Source organism: Scomber japonicus, chromosome 3, assembly GCF_027409825.1.
Source record: "Scomber japonicus isolate fScoJap1 chromosome 3, fScoJap1.pri, whole genome shotgun sequence".
In the NCBI taxonomy this organism is placed as follows: Eukaryota; Metazoa; Chordata; class Actinopteri; order Scombriformes; family Scombridae; genus Scomber; species Scomber japonicus.
The window spans coordinates 27,483,040-27,497,479 of NC_070580.1; the positions used below are offsets into that span (position 1 = coordinate 27,483,040).

General features: G+C 38.7%; 1 protein-coding gene across 1 annotated transcript; it reads left to right on the top strand.

The window, feature by feature from the left end:
• The first annotated feature begins 4,152 nt into the window (after nt 1-4,152).
• On the top strand, nt 4,153-13,562 carry LOC128355568 (synaptotagmin-2). The gene is made up of 8 exons (XM_053315869.1): nt 4,153-4,357; nt 4,463-4,623; nt 7,414-7,548; nt 9,943-10,110; nt 11,382-11,549; nt 12,479-12,596; nt 13,072-13,205; nt 13,347-13,562. The coding sequence occupies exons 1-8, from the start codon at nt 4,153-4,155 to the stop codon at nt 13,560-13,562; spliced, it is 1,305 nt and encodes a 434-aa protein (XP_053171844.1).
• Nucleotides 13,563-14,440: the final 878 nt, after the last annotated feature.

The following is a 14,440-nucleotide window of genomic DNA, read 5'->3' on the forward strand; positions in this document are numbered from 1 at the left end:
ACAAATGAGGTTGGGGAGAGAGAGAGAGCTGGAGAGAAAGAGGTAAAGAGGCTGCGTGCGTGAGTATACTGAGGGAGAGAGAGAGAGGGAGTAGAGAGGTGTGTGACGGGAGGGTGGAAAATGGGGGAGATGGTATGCATTGGAAAAGGAGGAGGAGGAGTGGAGGAGGAGGAGGAGGAGGAGGGGTGTAGTGCTGCAGTGGAGAGAAGTGAGAGGAGACTGCAGTCTCTGCTTATGGGAGAGATCAGACTATGCTACCACAGCTCTGAGGAACTGTAGCCCAAACAGTTACTGATATTGGATGGGCCACCTCGCGAGGGGGAATACCACATCTGACCGGTGAGTTTTGTTTTAGAGATCGTAGAAGATTAGTAATGTGATATGAATTTAATCAAAAACTATAGGATCTTAGAGGATCTTTACTGCATTTTCAAACTAAGTGAGCCATTATAAAATGTCATCATACTGTGACTGCATTCTCTGCACCTGAATATCCTTGTGTATCAGGATGTCACAGAGGCTTGTGGCTGAGTGATGCTGGCAAGTGATGAGCTGCAGAAATCAAAATCAGATAAGGGATGAGTGCTAATGGAACAGAGGTAAACACTCGGCTAAAACAAGAAGGGGGTGGGCATTGACATTTTTTAGGGTATTTGTCGTCAATCAGTCGTTATCCTCACCACTGCTCATTTAAACAGAAAACATATGCTAAGTTATGGAAGTTAGAGTGTTAACTTATCCCTGCATTGAATCAGTGGATTAAGGGAAAGGTGATGAAGCAAGGAGTTAATGTATTTTATGTGTCACAGACGGTCTTTGCCTTAAATTTGCGTTATTTGCAGTTACTGACATGTTTTGTTTGAGGTGATAACCTGAGAAGTGTGTACAATGATTTTCAGGGGAGTCATATTTTTGGGAGGGACCCCTTTTGCAGTTAAAATTTTAATCATAATCATTATAGCAGAGAGGTAGCAATATGCTTTCATTTCATGCCCACACCAACCGCTCCAGCAATGACTTGACAATGGCCTTGAGCCAATTTGATTGGCTGGTCACTCCGACTATAGGCAGGTTGTGGACAATTCTAGATAGCTGATAGACACTATCAGGATTGCTTAGCAACAATGATCGTCTGGCCTTCAACCCACCGGCCTCTACTGTATGCGAATGTCTTGCCTTTGACCACAAATCTCACCAGTTAAGAAGGAGGAAATGTTAAAATACACATGTTGGAGTAGAATTCTTATCCATCTGCAGCCTTTGAGCCTTAAGATGAGCTTACATCATGATTGTGCTTGCCAGATATTGACAGAGAAGTCTGATGATTTATTTTCATGTGATGATGCTTTGCCTCAGTTGAAATGACACAAATCCTCACCACAGCAAAAGGCTCACTGTGTATCTTTCTTATTTGACACATGAAGTGTGTGTGTGTGTGTGTGTGTGTGTGTGTGTGTGTGTGTGTGTGTGTGTGTGTGTGTATGTGTGTGTGTGTGTGTGTGTGTGTGTGTGTGTGTGTGTGTACCTTGGCCTGCACTCAGTTGTTGTCCTGCCCATTTAAACATAGGATAGAAATTGTCTTTTAAACTGAGACAGCTCCTTTCTCTTCCAGGGCTCTCTGAGGGTAGATAAAGACCTGTGTGTGATAGTGCTGAACATTTGAGAGCAATAATAACTGAATGTTTTGTTCTTTCTTTACTTGATTTCTTATTTAGTCTAATTTATATAAACCTACTTCCACACAGTACCTCCACACAGTACTTGCAACCGTAGCAGAGACATTAAAATGACTGATTAATCTTTTAAGGAATAAGAAAGTGAATCACATAATGCTTGTTCTGTTTGGTAGAAGATTTATTAATTGCATTGCCTTCTCTGTCAAAACACTTTTGTTCAACAGATTCTTCACCTTGAAAGAAAAGCGTAAACAAACACGGAGAGATTACAGCTGCAGAATAAGTGGATGGTCGTAAAGTTTCCAATTATTCTGTGGCATTATGTTGAGCTGGAGGGGGGCATGAGAGTATAGAGGCGGCGTCCAAATGATGTTGCTCAGACTGGAAAAAATACCAAGCTTGTAGTGTTATTGCAGAAAATGTTTGCTGATAGCACATAAACTGCTGAACTGTTTGTACTCTGAGTATCCCTATTAGTGTCTACTGTAAGTAATCTAATAAAGGACAACAAAAAGAAGGCATTGTCTTTCTCTGCACCATATAATGCAAATTAAATTGATGCTGCAGTTGTCAAAATGCCTCCAGGTTTCTGCATTACACAGCAAACGTCATTTGGTCCAGAGCACCACCATCACCTTAAATGCTAATAGTGTGCTGGTGTCACTCCTCATCATGCAAAGAGCAGACTGAGAAAAAATAATAAAATGCTCACTTGGGCCTGAGAGGTAAATTGATTTTGTTGGCCGTTTGTGGTGGATTGAATTTCCAGAGAATAGAAAGCTGATAAATTGTGTGGAGGCCACTTGTTTTAATAGCCTGCAATTGGAGTGAGAGTGATTTAAATGACAGTCTAATGATAACAGTTGAGGTTATTCCTCTCATTGGATTATAAAAAGAATTAAAGCAGTGGTCAGTATAATGAATGGCATCCATATTAGACTTGTCGATGCTTATTGATTTATTTTCATAACATATAAATAGTTGTTAAATATCAGTCCAAATAAGTCAATCAAATTATTACATTTTTCAATGCATAGTTACCATCTTTCTTTCATTCACAGACTCATTTTCCATAGCTGCTTGTTCTTATTTACAGTGATGAAAAGGTAAAAACTGTTTCCCGACATTTGGTGGATGGCAGGTTTCTTGGCCACCACAGGGCTAACAGACAAAAAATCCTCAAATCTACCCAACTAGCATGTCTTTGGACTGTGGGAAAAAATCGAGAGAGAATGGACACAGATTCAATCAAGCTGCAACTACTATAGCTAGACGCTGAAGCCAATGCAGAAGTGCAATGCCAAGGACAGCTGCTGGACGCTGGCCCCCCAAAATCCCTGGCTCCAACTGAGTCATTCAAAAGGCATCAGCTTCCCTCTAGAAATTCTAAGTCAATAGTTTTTTCAATGAATCATTGGTCTCTGGTTGCTAAAATCAGGCTCCGAAAACGTTTGTTGATGGTCATTTTCGGAAATTATTGCTCCGTAAACATGATTTAAAGACTTCAGTCCGACTGTTGTTATTGATAACGATACCTGCCATGTCAGTTAGTCAATGTTAGCCCAATTGTGTACTGCTCAGTGTTCTCAGTAAGCTAGCATGAAAGGCAACACTTCACACTCCTTATTTAGAAGGTCATGGCTCCAAACAGAAATGATGGCACCAACCATGAGAAGCAACTTGAAAACCGCTCCAATGCAGACAAGTGGGCGATGTCACACCTAACTATGTCCTCGCAGTCAATGGATTCGACCTTAACACTTGTGTGTATTAAAAGTGGAGCCACCATCTACCTGTAGAGATCTCCCTGCATCCCCACCTGTCAGAGAGAACTACTTGAATTCTGTGATATCTCAATCAGGACACATCTTTGACTCTGGGTCTCATTCACATCAGGCACTTAATTGTGTTCAGACGGGGAGGGATAATCACCTCAGCTTCTGCTCATTCCTCACACAGACAGTAAATTTACACATCATCTATATAAATGGATGTGTTTGGTTTCAGTTTTCATGCTTTCATATCCTGTGAGATATGTCCATTGAGAGTGTGAGCTCATTCACAGCTCTGATTTCTCTTTAATCCTTCAATGACAATATGTAAGGTTTATTAAGATGACTCACAAACTGTTTGTCTTGATTTCATCATTTCCCAGACAATTGTTTCAACATCACATTTATGTTTATCTTCCTATCCTCTAATGTGTTCATCTGCTTGGTCCTTTCCCTGTGGACCATGAGAAACTGGATAATGGTACGAACTGGTGTGTCACAAAACTGTGTTTAAATTAAAATACATTTTAGTAACAGTAATCCTTAGGTCAAAGTGAATGTAACATGCTACATGGGCATCATTGCCACTGTTTCTTTTTGGTCTTCGATGAACACCACTTAAGTTATGACACTTTTGTGTAGCTTATCCTCGCTTTCTGTTTGATTTCTGTGTTTTTTAGGGACGCTGCGCCTAGTCTTTGACAATGAAGTTCAACTTGTTCAGAAGGCCACAGGCTGTGGCAGCCGAAGAGCCCACCGGTGCCACCACTGTGACCATGGCTCCCACCCCAGCTGTCATGTCCACTGTGGTAGACACCAGCTCCAGCTCCAACAATACAGAAATCAGCAAGAATGACATGTTTGAGGAAATCAAGAGCAAATTCTTGAATGAAATTGACAAAATCCCATGTAAGTGACTCAAGTAACCCAAAATGCTATTTATTTGATAAAATGGATTGTAAGAAATACAAAAGTACAATCTCAATTTTCTCTCTGTTGTTTTGAAAATGACAGTGCCTCCATGGGCTCTAATTGCTATCGCTGTGGTGGCCGCTTTGCTCATCCTTACCTGCTGCTTCTGTATAATCAAAAAATGCTGCTGTAAGAAGAAGAAGAACAAGAAGGGGAAGAAGGGCAAGGATGGCTTCAACATGAAGAACATGCAGGGTGGCGAGGTATGATGCCTCGTGCTTTCTACAGGCTGAAAAGTCAGGGTACAAAATTTCCCCCCCTCCCCCCACTATGCTACCTTCAATTTAAAATTCAAGATGTTATTATTATTCATGACATTTGTTGCTGACTTTATTCATTTAAAAATGTCTCTAGCTAACTGAATTTGATCTTTTACCTGCAGCTCTTGTAGCCCAGGCTGTAGAGGACACAAGGAGAGCTCTCTTCCCCTCCATTTATTTGATGTTGTTGTTGTGATGGTTTAAACGTGGCGTATTCCATTGTGGCCCATGGTGAAAAATGACACACTTGTTATGGGGTGGCAAGAAATAATGGGTACAGTGACGTGGAAAGTTTCTTTTGACAAGTCCCGAGCACAAAAAGCTGCACTTAAAGATAATGGATGAAATCACAAGGGCCACAGAAATATTGGGAAATTTCAGAGGCAAAGTACAGTGAATCAGAGGATAAATGTTAGAAAAAACAGTGATTCATTTGAGGACTAATCAGCTGACATCACCACAGATTGCCCTGCACTTCAGTGACAGTTAATTAAAGCAATCAATTATTAGTGTCCACAATTAGAATAATTGTCCCAGACTGTGCTGCTGAAAACAAGTATGTCATTTCTCATCCTAATTGTGGTGGTGGTGGTGGTGGTGTTGACTGCCTCTCTTTTGTAGTGTGTTTGGTGTCTCGTGAGTTGAATCTCTTCCTCTCTCTGCTCTCCTCCTTTTTTCCCCCCGCTTTGTGTCTGTCTTTGTGTGTGCCTCGTGTTTCTTGACTGTGGTGGACTCCCGCTCTACGGTAGGTGGATAGCTCACGCTGATGCTCTCTGGCCCCCCGGGCCAGAGGGGGGTTTCATGGAATGAAAGTTGTAGCTTCCTTGGCTTTTTTGTTTACTTTTTAGTCCCCCTCCCCCAACTACAATTTTTATTTCATTTTTGTTATGACAGCTTGAGAATGTAACAATGGAAAGCTATGATGTGCTCCATAAACCCCAGAGAGGAGAGTCTAACCATCTAACACATTGTTTGTGAGACAATGTAACTGTAACTCACGCCAATATGGAAAGTATTGGATCAAGAGATGATATGCAAGAAGATTTTAACACTATTAATCTATGCATGTGATGAAGGGCATGGTTGGTTGTTTGGGAGACATGGAAATGGTGATGATAAAACTGCATGAAATATAGAAAAATACTCGCCAATCTGTCTTTTTGATTGTAATACTCAAGGAGGAGTTAGGATGTGGAGACACTGGATAGCCAGAGAAGAGAAATAACGCTTCAACTCAAGGTCACCTCTGCAATGAGGCTTTAATTTGATTACAATAATAACGCAAAAGCAATAAGACTGTACATTATTCAAATAGCTGGCTGTGCCCTTTAATCCTGAATGATTTATTATAATAATGTTCAGCCATTTTTGTGGTGCCACATACATTTAGAGGTGAGCCCAGGCATGCAGGTACAAAGTTTGGGATTTTTTCTTTTTTCATAAAGTTTTTGAATTTAGGGTTTCAAATTGCAATCCAGCTAAGTCTGTAAAGCATTAGGTCATTTGAAAGCCATCTCCTTGCCCTGAATATTATGTCTCTACCCTTATCTTATATTATGCATTGGCATTAGCTGTTGTGAGCTAGTTCCTTGGGGTTTTCTTTTACAGGTCCTTTAATTGTTTTTAAACATATAACCTGGACATTTTCTGATTAATTTGCAGGTATTTCACAGTTAATTTTAAAGAAAAGGTGCTGCATTTGTTATAAATACTGAAGACATTTCTTTAAAAGTGTTAATGTGAGTACCCACTCACTATATTTGAGTTTATAGTTGTTATATTTGCAAGAAATCTTAATGAATTAGACTCTTAACAATTCTTTAACAGATAAAATATTTAGTTTTCACTGTGTAGTTTTGTGTTTAGAAGTTTCAGTAACAATTTCTTATTATTACAGATCAGATCCCTTTTTTCCTACTAATTCCCAGGAAATTTCAACAATTGCCTAAAAGTAGCTGCAGTGCTAGGATATCTCTTTGCAAAGGATTTGGGAAATGTGCTGATTGTAGCGTTTTGAAGAAAAAAAAACAGTTTTGACACAAAACTACACTGAAAAGTAAGTATTTTCTGTCGGTTAGACAATTAACAAGAAGCTACTTTGTTGAGATTTTTTGCAAATTCTAACTACATATAAACCCAATAAAACAACTTTGTTATACTTTGGTTTAAATTGCGCCCTTTTGGTAAAATATCCCAAAAATTGACCATTAAACAGCTGCGAATTACTCTGAAAGTTTCCAGGAAATGTGTATAAAATGAAAAGACTTGTAAAATAAAGTTTAACGATCTTTGTAAATTTGGTGAAATCAAAAACCTTAGTAAACAAGACAACAACATAATAACTGATTGTATTGGAAAAAGTCTGCATTTATCTCCCCTCTTAGTGGAACTAGCATGCAATGCCTCCACTGACACTGGCTGTCACTCTACTGCACTGGCATGTCGAAGGAATTGCCCAATGACCCAAAAACACAAAGAAGACAAGGTGTGCAGAGTTTTCGTTGTTTTGGTTTTTTTTTGTCTATGATTATGTGAATTTTTTGATAAGATCCTGGTTATTATCATCAGGTGCTGTGCAGGTAAGCAGTAACCGAAACATGTATCTCCCACGTAAAAAAACTCCTGGAGCTCCAGTGTCTGTGGCATGCTGGCTGTTGTGGGGAGCCCAGTGTTCTGATTCACAGTCCACTGATTGTTAACGCTGTGGTGTCTTGTTTTACATTCACGTCACAGATACACCAGGATGATGATGACGACGAGGAGGGAGAGACTGGACTGACGGAGGAGGAGAAAGAGGAAGAGGAGAAAGAACAAGAGAAACTTGGGAAACTGCAATACTCCATAGATTATGACTTTGAGAATACAAAGGTCTGTGGGTTTTCCAAGCTTTAACCCTTACTGTACATACAGTTCATATTCTGACCCTATCCTCTCATAATTAGTCTCTGTACCAACTTTCTGAAACGCAAATCTATTTTTCTTTCATTTAATACCTCATTAGCCATTCGTAAATGGGAGATTGATACTCAATGAAGCTTTCAGAAATCTATTTGTTTATGGAGAAATAACATTCACAATTACACTAGATTATTGGCCTGTGTTAGATAAAACATCTAACAATCTAACCATAATGATGTCAATATCTCATATTTCTAATATTCCTTATATCTTGGTTTAATATGTACAAAAACCAAAGAGTAAAAACTACATTTGTGGTTTTGCAATGACTAATGTGCTGGACTATTTCTGGGTCAGCAGCAGTGACTAACTGGAGTTTTGTCATCAGTGAGGCTATTAGACAACCAGTGGAGAGTCCTGCCTGTAGGCAGATTTTTTTTAACCTTCCTCCAAAGCCAAGCTAGCTGTTGCCTCCTTTTTCCAGTCTTTATTGCTAACCATCTGCTGGCTCCAACTTTGGAAACCAGTCAGCTTTGTATGGAGATGATATTGCCATATGATCACCATTATATGGAGATTAATCTCAACATTATCACATGGAGATACCAGAGTTACTTGCTTTCACAAACCAGAATGAATGAGTGCCATTACTAGGATAATGTTTGTCATTCACGCTCATATCCAATTCGTTGTGAACAATAATATTTACACGGCTGTTGTGGGCTACAAAACATGAGGTGCAATTTATTTTTTCTCTCCAAATGTTCTATGATGACACATATAATCTTGTCACAGCCTTAAGCACTAGTTATTGATAAAAGAGGAATCATGTGCATTACCCTACGAGGGAACATCTCCAACAACATAACTGCAATCAGCAAGAAACAACAAGGCTGTTTGCTTTAAAAGATGTGCATACAATCACGCACTAACACAGGCTAAAACATGACACTGCCTCTGAGTCTGAAGTATATCATCTACAGTATCAACACATAGCTGAAGGTTTTCAGACACACCCAATTACATCTGATCAGAATTAATTGGGTATTAACACAGTGCCGCTGCCGTATGTTGCTATAATGCTTAGACTACTAATAGCCCAATAAGTAGCACTAGCACATAGACCATGGACCTCCTAAGATGAAAGTGAATTTCATTTTTTGTGGTCAAAGTGAAATAATTAAGGCAACAACTAAGTGATCATTCTCTCCAGAATATGTAAAATGATGTATATAACCTTTTGCTAAATAATGACGATATAACAAGAAAATGTAACAGATAACAACCCATGCTATCAAAACAAAAGTAATTTCCTACTACACAAACAACGTACTGATTTTTGCCAGATCAGCAAATCCTGCTGTGCTCCATGGGTTGTTCAAGGAGCAGGTCTCCAGTCAAACATGAGGCAATGCCAGCAGAAAAGCTGATTTACCTTCACGCTTTCCATAAGCCATTCTAGCATCATTCCCATCACAAAAAGACCCAGCTTTTCCCCTGGCTCCCCCTCAGATAGGTCCAGCTTCGGGGTAAGCCTCCTGTTCAGTTTTATCTTCAGTTGCAGCTCATAAGCAAGCTTGGTGAAGTCATTTTTTTATAAGAAACTCAAGGTCCCCATCTCCATCTATTCTGCTTATGTCCTAACTGTGCCTGCCGGCTACTCAGTGCAGTACTGATGACAATGTGTAAGTGGTGCAAAGCCAGGTTCAACCTTGGCTCCTTTGTTGTTTTTTGTGTGTTTTTAAAAAAAACTAATTAATCATTCAGTGCTCAGCTTGGTCAAGCCTGGCCTCAATGTGATTGGCTAAATCTTTTAAATTTTTTCTCTAAGGGAAGCCAGGCAAAAATGGCCTCCATTGAGTGATGAATTTCACTGACCACTGGACAGAGCAGAGGACATCAACTACACTACGTAATGCACAAAGCAGAGGGGTGCTGTTTCGCTCGCTACACCAGCTAAAGAAGAAAAATATGATGTTTTAATAACAAGGGATAGGCAAAATTCAATAAAAGACACAGACATAAGGATAATAATTTCGTTTTCTTTATTAGAATATATTTATGGGGAGGCCAGGCTTCGTTTGGCCTCTTCGAGAAACCACCTCTGGTTTTCAAATGTTATGACACTGTGACAGCTATGTGAAATTGAAGAAAATCCTCTGAAATTCAATACATCTCCAGTCAGGCACGATGTTTGTGTTGATTGATTTGCTTTAGATGTCAAATGATGTTATATAACCTATCTGCAGCTCTGACTCTGTAGCTGTGACCCAGACACAAATGAACAATCTCATAAATATTGGATTTTCACCAAATAAAATTCTGTTGCTGTCACCTACACTATGCCCTCTCCTCTGCCCACAGCTCACAGTTGGTATCCTTCAAGCTGCGGACCTCATGTCCATGGACTCAGGTGGAACCTCCGATCCTTACGTTAAAGTCTCGCTCCACCCTGACAAGAAGAAGAAGCATGACACCAAAGTCCACAAGAAAACACTGAACCCTGTCTTTAATGAGACATTTGTATTCAAGGTTAGTCTCTCAGCCTTTTATGTCTGTGATAAAGTACATCTACAGTTACAGAATTTGGTGCAGAATAGGAGTGCACCTTCTGCAGCCTGCACTGCTTAAATATGAACCCATGCTGCTGTAAACAGAAAGAGAGACATAGAGCAAACATGTATGGATGATGGTGAGAAAGTGTAATAATAGGACTAAAGGTTAATAGCACTGTGTCTTGTCAGGCTTATGTGTGTACTCACTGGACTGTACAGCCTTCATGCTGCTCTTTTTCCTGTCCTGGCTAATAAAGCCCGCAGAGACTTCACTAGTGGCTCTGGGTCATGCTGGAAGCTTTGCTGTCTGCAAATTTGCTGCAGCAAAGAAACAAGTCTTATTTTACTGAATGCCTCTGATCGTTTTCTCCCAGACAGAGCTGAAGAGATGTTCATTGCCATATTTTTGTTTTCACTGTCTAGGTTTATTTAAGAGATTTTTTCCATTTTGAACTTTTTTTTCAGTTCCACATGTCTAGACTGGGTATCTACAGAGGAAGGTAGCATGCAGACTTGTCGTCATCTTGCTTTAAAAATGTCGGCTTGAGCATGTTGCCTAATATGTTTCACAGATATTCAAAGTGTGTGTAGTATTCAGTGGCATCTAGTGGAACCGACTTGGCAGAAATCGATTAGAATATTTAACATGTTTTAATTAATATATAATCACCTGTAAATAAGAAGCATTGTGTTTGTGTTACCTTACAATGAGCCCTTTATATAGGGAGAGGTGCCTCTTTCTTTTTTTTGTTTGTTTGTTTGTTTTTGTTTTGTTTTTTAATGCAAGTTTCACAGACATTGTAGGTTCTCCTTTATGCCTCGAAGAAGAAGAGGTGGGTATTTACTTGGTTGCAATCTGTAACCTCACCACAAGATGCCACTAAATCCTACATAATGGTCCTTTAAATCATAGAAAAAGAAATGCAATTACATTTATGTTCTAAATACAAATGACTTCCTCAGATACAAGGTATCTTTTCTCAGATAATTTGTATTTTATTTCAAATTCACTTCAATGTATTTAGTGTACCTTGTTAGCTTTGACTATTTTATTATTCTTCTCTAGTCAGTCTGAAATACTTGTCATTGAACTTCAGTTAACTGTTTTTGAACAATTTTCTCAAACAAATGTCTTTAGCTGTCAATTACTTTTACATCTTCTCACTTTTAAAAATACTTTGATTCCCTTCAATAGTCATACTATCACCAATTTAAAGATTTAATTTGTAAAATGTGTTTATTGATCAGGTGCCCTACGAGGAGCTTGGTGGAAAGACGCTGGTGATGTCTGTTTATGACTACGACCGATTTTCCAAACATGACGTCATTGGGGAGGTGAAGATTCCCATGAACACCATCGACCTCGGACGACCGATTGAGGAGTGGAAGGATCTGGACAGCGCCGATCAAGAGGAGGTGCTGTTAAGAGTCAAACTGATCAAATTATGCTTTGAAAGATGAATAAGATCGAGAGAGAATAGAGAGCTATTTTATTGAACTGTGAAAATGTACAAAAATCTGAAATCATATATATATATATATATATATATATATATATATATATATATATATATATATATATATATATATATATATATATATATATATATATATATATATATATATATATAATATATATATATATAATATATATATATATATATATATATATATATATATATATATATATATATATATATATATATATATATATTCATATAATAGAATTGTTACATTTTCCACTAATAAAAACTGTGTTTTTTTGTCTTTAAAGCAGTAGTTCAGCATTTTTGGAAAATATGTTTATTCACAAAAATAGTCCAATAAAACCCCAAATTGGCCTTTTTACACAGGTTTTTATATGGATTAAACAATGAAATGAAATGTGTCAATTAGTGAGCTTTATGCTGAGCTAAGCTAACCAGCATCTGACTGTAGCTTCATATTTACTGTAAAATCCTGATAGTCTTATTGATCTTCTTATCTAACTCTGGGCAAGACAGCAAATATGCATATTTCCTAAAATGCCACACTACTTTTTAAACTATTTCGAGCAGAAATCACCATCTGATTGATCTCTGTGAATGCTGGAAGCCTTGAGGCGCAAAATCTCAGAACTATGAATTCAAACAGGGCTGTGAAATTCTGAGCACATTGACAATATTGCCTCAAGGACAAGAAGACCTCAGTTTGAGCCCAAAAAAAACCAAAACGAGACACACAGCAGACAGTAGCTGGGAGCATTTTGCATCAGGCAGTCATATTCTAAAATGAGTAGTTTGCTGGTGTCTTATGAGCATGTGTGCCTGTCATTTCTGTCTCTTCTCTCTTCGCTGACTGCTCAGCCTGAGAAACTTGGAGACATCTGCATCTCCCTCCGTTATGTCCCTACTGCCGGGAAACTCACTGTCTGTATCCTGGAGGCAAAGAACCTGAAGAAGATGGATGCCTGTGGATTATCTGGTAGAGACATGCAGTCATCATCTCAAAGTTACAATGTTGGGATCAGAATCTAGGCTACAACACTTTTAATTAGATTTGTTGGGAACACTTAAGGTACATGATGGTCAATTACATCAACTGTGTAGAAAGGAAGGCTAAACACACCTAGGTCCTACGCAAATATTTGATGATAAAGTATATTTTTAATCACTAGATTTTAATCAGCAACATTTTTTGACAAAGGAAATGACAACTTATATATACACTTATGCTTTATTATGCAAGTATACCTCAGAAAAGCAGTGCACAACTGTCAGCTCCAAATACATAGAAAGGTCCATAAATATGACATGACTCAAAAAATCTAATGACATTACAAACACATTTCAGACTAAAGAATGTATGAAAAGCTTGTATACATATCAAGAAAGCCAAAAACAACATGAATAACTTGCCTTGACAGACTCCTTACTGATCATATTGTTGATCTTTGCAGATCCCTATGTAAAGATCCAGCTGCTGCAGGGCGGTAAGCGTCTGAAGAAGAAGAAGACTACTGTGAAGAAAAACACCCTAAATCCATACTATAACGAATCCTTCAGCTTTGAAATTCCCCTGGAACAGATGCAGGTACAGTGCAAATCAAATCAATCTGAAGCTGAACTCAGTTGTTTTTCTCTCTTAAAAATATGGTTGAAATGAATCTACATTCATATTGTTAATGATGTGATGTCTTCATAAACTACAAATTCTCCCTTGTGCCCTTCTTAGAAAATCTTGGTGGCAGTTACAGTGTTTGATTATGACAAGATCGGTAAGAACGATGCCATCGGAAAGATCTTCGTGGGTAGCAAGGCGAGTGGTTTAGGTCTGAAGCATTGGTCTGACATGCTGGCTAATCCACGCCGTCCCATCGCCCAGTGGCATCCATTGCAGCCAGAGGAGGATATCGATGGTCAGCTGGCATCCTTGAATGCAAAGAAGTAACGTGCTCGACCAACCAGCTAATGCACTAACTCAGAAACCCTACCCCTGCCCCTACTTTGCATGAGACCCATGACTTAACACATGACTACTCGTCATGAAACCTGTGCAGCAAAAAAGAGACATCGTAGAATATCCGCTCATTCATGGTTAAGTCAAAAAAACTCTTTTAAGCATCACATTTCACACGTTAGTGAATGCTGAGAAGAGTGGCATAGAGTTATCGGGTGACTGGTTCATGAATGATCGACTTTCTGTCTTTCTTTGATTTGAAGAAAACTTAGAAACTGATTCTTAGGGTGCTGACACTGAATGAAAGTCTTTGGTGAAGACAATGCTGGAATAAAGCTTTAGTTTAGTTTATAGAGCATGCTTTACGTACCTTCCCACTGCTCTGCATACACCATGCCCAGTATTGTATCTTGCTATTAAGTGTGCTATAACTTGCAATAGAAAGTACTGTAGTATTGGGTTATTTCCTGTTTAAGTCTATTAATGCAAAAAGATTTAATTGATAATGAGTGAGGTCAAGGTCACTGAATGCAGCGGCCCATGTTGCAATATGTTTTCAAAAATATATAAATGTTTTCATTTTATCGTTTCACATTTGAGAAGGAGAAACACGATACAGAAGTAAACAGAATGGCAGGGATGACGCAGCTGTCTGATGTTTGTTGTCTTGTGTTGCCGTGAAGGCACATCTATGCATTTAGGTTCAACACACATATGTGTCTTCGGACAGATCTAACGTAGGACAGGAATACAAGGGTGCCTTTCCTGATATGACACTTTGAGAAATACAGCAGGCTTCATCTTTTGTTTTATTTATAGGAGGGGGACTTTGTGTTGAGCCAATATCATTCAAAAGTAGTCAGGGACAT

Bases quoted from the DNA above. Each gene is read 5' to 3' on its own strand.
- LOC128355568 (XM_053315869.1), top strand. From the start codon at position 4,153: ATGAAGTTCAACTTGTTCAGAAGGCCACAGGCTGTGGCAGCCGAAGAG. The intron at 4,358-4,462 runs GTAAGTGACTCA...TGAAAATGACAG, and splicing joins TGAAATTGACAAAATCCCAT to TGCCTCCATGGGCTCTAATT. The intron at 10,111-11,381 runs GTTAGTCTCTCA...TTTATTGATCAG, and splicing joins ATGAGACATTTGTATTCAAG to GTGCCCTACGAGGAGCTTGG.